We start from the raw sequence: 8,640 nt of genomic DNA, 5'->3' as shown, positions 1-8,640 counted from the left end.
GAGAAAAAGTGTTTTTTATTATATTTTTGTTCTGTGATGTATGAGTGCTGCTGTCGTACGGCATCAAACTCTCGTCAGTAAGGATGTGTATCAGCAAGAGTGTGGCGATACGATACGTATCCCGATACATGTCCAGCGATACAATACTTATTGCACTATTGTACTGGAACACGTTTCCTTTTCATTTTTTTTTGAAGTGTGACTTAGAAATAAACTCAACCTGAATATTAATATGACTTTCATTGTAGTGAAATTATAAAATTAATTGTATTTAATAATTACAATGTTAAACCCTGAAACTGTATTTCACATACAAGTTGCTTTTACATGACAGTCTGCACTGCCACCTGCATGCCCCGTACAAGATCTCTTATTTTATCCTCGCAAGGCAACCCATGACCACCCGTAAGGGCAGTTTTGACTAAGGCTTAATGGAACTTTACTGCGACTCCCATCTTCTGGTTTAATAAAGTACAGTAGTTGTCCTTGGATGCACGTACAGTATTTTGCAGAATGTTCTACCAATGTTGCTGGCGGTGGTACGTAAATACTTTTCATTGATGGAGCTGTGGACTGCATTTGGCGTGCGAGCCTGATGTTGGACATGCCTGCTTTAGAGGGAATCTGGAAACAGAGGGGGCGGTCAGTGTAAAGCAGTGTTCAGACCCAAAACAATTTACACGGCTCCACTTCCTTTACACTTGTAACCAGCCTCAAGAGGTTTTCACGTGGCTCCAACTTCAAAACAGAAATTAACATTTGTACTGGTTCTAAAAATACACTTTAACAACTTCTCCAAGTAACCATATTTTCAAGCAGGCAGTTGAAAAAATGCATACATAAATGTTTTCATTATTGGTTCTTTATCAAGATCAAATTGTAGCTCCTAAAGTGGGGAGGCCTTTTGCTTGACAGGTTGAACCCTAAGCCATACTGAGCGTGTTCTGGTTCTGAGACATCATCTCTTTGAGATGTGGCCATGAACTGACAGACCGGCTGATCGTGGGGCCACATACTCAGATCAAATATATGCAGGACATTAAATTTGTATCATTTTGTAAAAGTTGCTAGAGATGCTTGTGTGATGTTTGTGCAGGATGAAACCAGCTGCTATGAGCTGCAGTCCAGCTATTCAAAAAGCAGGACACATTCATTTCAAAGGAGATTGCAGCCTGAATTGGATGCAGGTCCTCTTTTTTCCATTTTCATCTTTGACAATCTAGATTAAAACATGACCAAAAAAAAAACCAAGACTTAATAGAGGCCAAATCTTGAGATTCACTGTTTCAGAAACAGATGTATGCTATGAGACTTCACATTAGGACAAGCTTGATCAGATCCATGTCATCTTTCAAAGCCCTGTGATGTGTAGGACATCAGGAAAATCAGCTCAGGGTGGGAAGCATGGTTCTTTATAGCTACCTTCATCTGCAAAGGAAGCAGTGTTGAAGTGTGGAATTCACATGATCTTTCCTTTTGTTGCTCTGATGTTGTTATTGCACAATTCCTTTGGCCCTTTGATGTTGTTGCAAAGTCGTGCCATCTCTTTTATGTCAGTCTTTGAAGTAGTTCTGGTTGCAGCGTATAGCCAGATTCCGCTCTGTTTCTAGGCAGTACTTGGCTCAGTCAAAAAAACGCTGCAGTAAGGCTGCGAGTCGTTTTGATATTACACACTTAACTATTCCATTTGATGTCTGTTTAAATGGACCTGCAGGAGAAGTGATTGTTTTGAGCTACACATCTGGCTCAGTACTGACAAGATCCGGATTTGGTAGAAGTTTGGGGACCTGTTTGAAAGTGCCGTGTTGGCTGCTGTGATAATTAGAGCGTCACTGTGATGACTTTCTGAACTATTCACTTTGTACCACTAGAGAGCATAAGAGGACTTTTGAGAGAATGCAATATGTGCTTCATATTTAGCAAAGCTGTTTTTGTGTTGAAAGCCTTTTCATCAGGAGGATGAGACGGCCTGTATGGACGCTTCAGGACGTCTGTGGAAGTTCATCGTGATTCTAATTTAAATGAACAATAGGCAGCAGAACTTGAATAATATGTCTCCATACAGGCGTTTTCTTCTTGTTTTGATGGGGTGTGTCTGATACAGACTCTCTTTAAGGCTCTGTGTGAAAGCTGTGGCGCTTAAATATAAAGCATCTTAAATGAAAAAAGGGGTCAAAAACAACAGAGCAACTTATGAGCAAAGAATATTCAGCTCCCATTTGGTTTGAAATGCTGTTTGAAGTTTGCCATGAAAAGACCAGCACTTTAAAATGAAGGGGTTATTTTCAGAATTATGCATTCCACCAGCTGCCGCGCTTTGATGAACAACAGCATCAGTGGTGAGGACAGTCACAAACCAGCAGCATTAATGAAGAGAAACTCTTCACACAAACCTGGATCACTTTGGGTTTGTATGAACACGGGCAGCTTTTCAACTGTCTACATTTCAGGTTAATTACACTGAAAATGTTGGCTTCAAGCAGCTCCGAGGACGTATTTTCAATCAGGAATCAGTTAATATATATTTATATGTATATATATATATATATATATATATATATATATATATATATATATATATATATATATATATATATATATATATATATATATATATATATATATATATATATATATATATATATATATATATATATATATATATATATATATATATATATATATATAATCCTGAGAAACCATTATTCACAGCCAACATTAACTTAAAACCAGTTGGACTTTATTCATGTATAAACACATCATAAATGATTGTTAATGACTGGAACAGAATTTACTCAGTTCTTAAAAAATAAATAAATAAATAAAAGCAAATAAACAGCATCAACCTCTTGGATAATTTACAAAACGTGATGTCTCTGTGATATCCAAGAAACATTTGTGCTGCTTCACGTCCCACCCTTCCACATTCACACTTTCACCATACTTGGGTTTTTTTTTCTCCACAATCAATACTGGGTAATTACACAACTGCTTTTTTTAATTCTTTTTGTTGTTTTGAAGGCATCTCAAAGAGCATAAGATGTTTTAATGTTTACAGTGTGTAATCTGGTGGTCATAGTGGTTGTTTGGTGAGGATATTTCAAAAAGCATCAGAAGTCTCTGATTAGAAAAACTGAAATCAAATTGCTGGAAAACACTGCTTGCTCAAGGAGGGGTACAAATGAGCCTGGTACTTCTATAGAAGTGCAGATATGCATAATGTAAACATTTCCTCTCTTCTCAAACCACTATTGAGCAAACCTCTCTGGAGACAAACATAAAAAAACCTAAACGAGCTCCTCAGAGATCCACAGTTCCTCTTCTTCAGAGTCCCGGTCCAAACGGCTTGTGCTGCAGAGGAAGTGACCTGTATTTGCCGTGTTAAGGCTTGGTGTAGTTGTACATTTATTTCGTTGTCTGTTGGTCTCAATGCACAGCATTGCTTTAGACCTCTTTTTTTCCTTTATGTCTTTGCTTCTTTTCCTGTTTGTCATTATTTTTTACAAAAAAACCACACCAACACTCAATTTACATATAAGCAACTGCGTAGTCCACGTTGACATCTTCACCAAACTGAACTGTGTTTGGAGGAAAAAAACACCTCTTGTTGTTACCTTTTTCCGATTTCGCTTTGCCGTAGAAAGTGAATGTTGTTGGAGCTGTCTGCCAGCTCTGGGTACTGCTCAATGGAAAGTACATAGTAGCCATCGTAGCCCATGACTTTCCCACTGCTCAGCAGCTGCCTCTTTTCACCTTCTGTCCAAGGCCGAACCCCTTCCTCACCGTCTCGCACTCGCTGCTGCTCTCGGGCCCACGCACCCGCCAGGGCGCACTGGCGTGCCAGCTCAGCTACCCGTGTTTTCTCCTCATCCACAGTGGAGCCATAGCGGATGTGGAAAGCCAGAGCCCCGGCGTGAATCTCTACATCTGCGAAGCGGCGTGTCCGACTGTCCATGACAGTGGTGGACTGCGACACCGTCACATTGATGCCGTTCTCCAAAGTCTTGTGCCCGCTGGTGAGGTGCAGCGCTGCCAGGTCGGCGTCAGGAAGGCCTGGCTTCACAAAAAAGTGTGTATCCCAACCGTCTATGGTGAAGTGGAGGTCTTCCAGGTAGAAGGCGTTGTTAAGGATGGTTGCAACCTTGATGCAATCCTCACTGGCCACATTGAGTGCATGAGTGTGGACACTGCCTTTGTAGATGGCAAACATAACAGCTCTTCCAATGGGCGACATGGCAGCTGAAAACCACAGCCAAGGCTTTTCACCTCTTCGACCTCGGCTGACATGGACCTCAGGCAGCCGCTCAAATGACAAGAGGGAATGCGCTTGTCTGGTTACTTCCTGCTGCACCCCAGAGATGGGCTGTAGGGAAAGTGCAGTGAAACGTTAACGCATGAACATGGCAGAACCTGGCTCTCTAGGCCATTTAGAGCTAGCTGCTGCTCTGCCCTCCTTCAGAAAGGTTCTGATCCCTATCCAAGATGAAGGTGTTTTTAAGTCACATTCAAAAGCTCAAAGTATTTTTGCCCCTCAATAAACTTTTTAGGTTAACTCCCAAGACTAAATAGTTCAAACATAGAGAGCGTTTCATTTTTAATGGAGTCAAAGAAGATTTACAATAAGATTAGCAGGAAATTAAACCTGAGAACTGAAGCAAGGCAGAATACAAACAGTTTTATTGTTGTTTTGCAATCAAAACCAGTTCCAGTTCATATTTTTATTGAAATACTTAGAATTTCCAAAAAATGACAGCAGACACACAGAAACGATAGGAGCAGACGTTTCTGTTTCTTTTCTTTCCTGCATTGAACCTGCTGTGTTGTGCGTAGGACGTGTTTATGTTGCTCACCGGCAGATCATCCCAAAGCTGACTCTTCTTCAGTTCATAGGACGGCACAGTTAAATCAAACTTTGGAACAGGAAACCCAGGAATGGTGTTATGAAGATGAAAGCCAAAGGTCACGAGCCAACTGTTCACATCTGGAAACAAAAGGCACGATCACTTTCTTCTTATTGTTAGATGTTAAGGAAAAGAAGCAGTGTTGAACTTGAAGAATTATGTCCATTCTTAGACTTCAACAATTTGGGCATATTTCAAATTTGCTAGATCAGTGTTTTTCATCCAGTGTTCTGATATCAGTGTTTGGTTCAGGTCATCTTTCTAACCGAAACAGATGGTTTCTAACAATGTCTGGATTGAAGGACAAATTCAATTTCAGACGCAACATTAACACATACTAAAGACTTTCTCTTTTTATTCTATTTCAGTTGCTGGAGTTCCTTGTGATTTTTGTCGACAAAAAAGTGGACCTTGATTCAAAAAAGGTAGTAAAACACTGGTTTAGACAACTGTAAATAGTTAAAATTTTTGCTTAGTTTGATGTTTTATTATAGTTATTGAAAACTGGGATTTGGTGCTTTACAAACAAAACTAGTAAAGATTTTTTTGGCACTATGTATCTATTCGTTTGACAGCTGGAGTTAACCAACGTTGAATAAACAAAATACCTGACAAAAAATCTTTAGTTTTACACTAAGGGCAACTTTTAATGTATTATCTTTTTCCCTAATGAAATTATGTTTATCAGTAACTATTCATAGAGTTACAAGTTTCAGCTACAAAACCAGATAAACGGCCATGAAATTTCTTTAGTTTACACAAAAACTGTAGATTAAATTGTAGTTATGTCTCTTGGTGGAAGTTCTTACCTGCAACATACTCCCTGACATCATGGACTTTGCTGATGGGGTTGTTGTTTCTGAACATGTACAAATTAAAAGGTGCTGGTTCTTTTCCAACTCTTTTCCACACAGAGATGTCAGGAATCGTCCATCTGCCAGACATTATATCATAATCTTGCTCCCCAAAGTGCAGCAGTTTGGTCAGCGGATCATAAAGTCCTCCATGAAAGCCAAGCACGAGCTGAAAGTCTGGGTTGGAGTCAAAGTAGATCTCGCCATATGCAGTGTACTGCAGCTGTTTGACCAAAAGGCCATTGCTGGTAAAGATAGCCAGAGGTGTGCCAGTGTTATCACAAGCAATGTAGAACTCTTCTCCACTGCTAATCTCCATTGCAAACAAGTGACCTTGGAGGTCATAGTAGAATGATGTGATCTCTGAGCTGGAGTGATTGTATACGTGAGTTATCCTTGATGGGTAGCTCAGATCTGCATAAAAGTACTGCAGATGCTGACCCAGGCTGGTTTTGGTAGATACTCTGCGGCCCAGTCCATCGTAGCGATACTGAATTGTCCAACCGCTACTTTTGCTGTAGACTCGCACTAAAAGTCCCTTGGAATTGTACTCAAAGATTTCAGCTCCTCTTTGACGGAGGAATCCATCTTCATCCATTCTGTACTGGATGTCACCAAGGCGTGTGATGCGGTCTCTCAGGTCGTACCGCAGAGGTAGAAGCCTGGCACTGTTTCCTGCATTCAGCAGGTGCAAGTTCCCGTTAAGGTCATATGTGTAGCGCCACATGACTTTGTCATTTAGGTACACTGTCTGGAGCTGGCCGTCTACATCATACTCATAGCTGTACTTTGTGGTGTTGGCAAAGGGGCCAATCTTGAGCTCTCGCTTGGTAACTCTACCCACATCATCATACTGGAAGGTAATCCAATACATAAGTGAACGAAAAATCTCATACTGGATCTCCTTGATACGCCCATGTGCATCAAAGTGCTTTGTGTAAGTCATGACTGCCGTAGATATGATCTGATTAATCTCATAGTAGATGACACCAAACTTTCCAAACTGTTCAATCTTTCCTGAGATGTCGTCAAACTGGTACAGGTCAATGGGAAGTGGAGTTTCGTTGATGACACCTTGCATACTCGTGACACGCAGACTGCTGTCGTACGTGTAATCAAACCGTGCATTCACCATGCCATCTTCACTGAAGCGGAAAATCTGCCTGTCCACCAGGGGGCCCACTTGGCGATAACGAATGGAGCAGATGAAACCCTCATTCTGCAGGTTGACTGTCTTCAGTACACCAGCTGTCTCATCGTAGGTGAAGCTGACCCTGGTACTATCGTACAGGATCTCTGCCAGCTTGTTCTGCCGGCGGTACCTGTACAGGACTCTACGGCCCATGCCAAAGTGCGATATTCTCAGCAGGAGGCCGTCTTCGCTGAAGTCTACAGCTACTGAGGCATTGCTCTCTGGGGGGTGATAGAGGTTCCTGTAGTAACCCACTGACCGGATGGTCTGCACCGTATATCGGGCCACGCTTGGCATGGTGATGGCTGAAAGGCGATCCAGAGAGTCAAACTCAAAAATGTACTGGCGCTGACTGTGCAGCAGCAGCACCATGGACTGGAGAGACACAAGCAGAGGAGACAGAGAGTTCGGATGAATCTTGTGGGTTATGCAGGCATCGTAAACATTTTTACAGTAGCTTTAACAGTAAGACTCTATTTGTCTAAACATGAAGATTAAAATGTATTTTTCTTACAACAATGAAATGTGCTCATTTATCACATCAAGGTAAATATTTTTTTAATTGCTTTGAAGAAGATGAAGTTGTAAGCGTGGACAATCACACAGGTTCACATTCTGTTAAAAATTGTGCCTGGTTAGCTACAGCTACTAGGACATTTCTCTGGGCCCCACAGTGCTTCTTGTGAGCGCTGACATTACCTCTCTGGGGCAAACAAGAGAAAGTCCCCCCATGTTTTTGTTGCTAAACATCCATGAACTGTTTAAAAAAAACACTGAGGAGCATTGGGGAGGAGGAGATGGAGTGTGATAGATACATCAGAGGCTGCTTCTTCCTTCTTTATATAGCAGCAAAAAAGCAAAAGGATGTGATGTCTGTTTATGATCAAAGAGCATTTTACAAATTCTTAAATTGTTCTTTTGTATTTAGTAGGAAATTATCAGGCTGTGCAATAGACTTAATTATATTTCCAACAGTTAATTCTGCAAGTTCTCCCACTTAAAAAACTGAGTTTCTTATCTTTGAAACACTGTGACAGAAATAATGAAAAAAAGATCCATAAAAGAACATTGTGTGATATTTAAAGAATTTATTTGTATAATGGTGCAGAAAATAATAATTTAGCTTCTAGACACAAGCAAGAGTTCTGTCCCTCACAGACCTGTTAGTCTGTCATCAAGAAGCTCTTCTATCCTCCATTTGCATGGAAGAATGGAGCAGAACAGCAGCTACAGTGTAAACCTGCTAAAGACCTACAGGAAACCTTTGACCTCTGTCACTGAAACCAAGGGTACATTACAAAGTAATGATGTGAACATTTGTTATCGACCAAACATTTCCTTTCCAATCCATTATACAAATAGCTTTTTTTTTTTTTATCAAACAATGTATATTTTTTAATCTTTTTAATAAACCTGATCTACTTGGAGGATTTGGGAAAATACAGACTTCAGCTCTTCTATTCCACCAGGATCTAGAGTTTGTAGTGCTGAAGGGGATGATAAGCACTGGGCCTCCTTCGCTTTCCTTCGGTGGCTTTGCAGATTTCTATTCACAGCACCAGAAAGAAACTTCCTTTGTTCATGTATTTAGTAAGTCTGAACAAAATAAGTACATAAATTAATGTAGTGTGAATTTCAGGAACTAAGGGAAAGACGTGCTACAAAAGTGCAGAAATGGTCCCAATAAAGCTCG

General features: G+C 40.6%; 1 protein-coding gene across 9 annotated transcripts in view; it reads right to left on the bottom strand.

The window, feature by feature from the left end:
- Positions 1-2,718: 2,718 nt before the first annotated feature.
- The window catches only part of si:dkey-237h12.3 (teneurin-3), a 173,305-nt gene continuing 167,383 nt past the window's right edge, over positions 2,719-8,640 (bottom strand). For all 9 annotated transcript variants that reach the window (XM_023959511.2, XM_078953486.1, XM_078953485.1 and 6 more), the window contains 3 exons: positions 5,711-7,322; positions 4,851-4,981; positions 2,719-4,363 (listed from right to left, as the gene is read on the bottom strand). In XM_023959511.2, coding sequence (XP_023815279.1) covers positions 3,611-4,363; positions 4,851-4,981; positions 5,711-7,322 — 2,496 coding nt within the window. In that variant the 3' untranslated portion in view covers positions 2,719-3,610. The remainder of the gene's footprint in view (positions 4,364-4,850; positions 4,982-5,710; positions 7,323-8,640) is intronic.

The sequence above is a fragment of the Oryzias latipes genome, chromosome 10, assembly GCF_053564925.1.
Source record: "Oryzias latipes strain Hd-rR chromosome 10, Olatipes_Hd-rR_3.1".
Classification (NCBI taxonomy): domain Eukaryota; kingdom Metazoa; phylum Chordata; class Actinopteri; order Beloniformes; family Adrianichthyidae; genus Oryzias; species Oryzias latipes.
The sequence above is the reverse complement of the archived record's forward strand: the minus strand, read 5'-3'. Positions and strand labels throughout refer to the sequence as shown.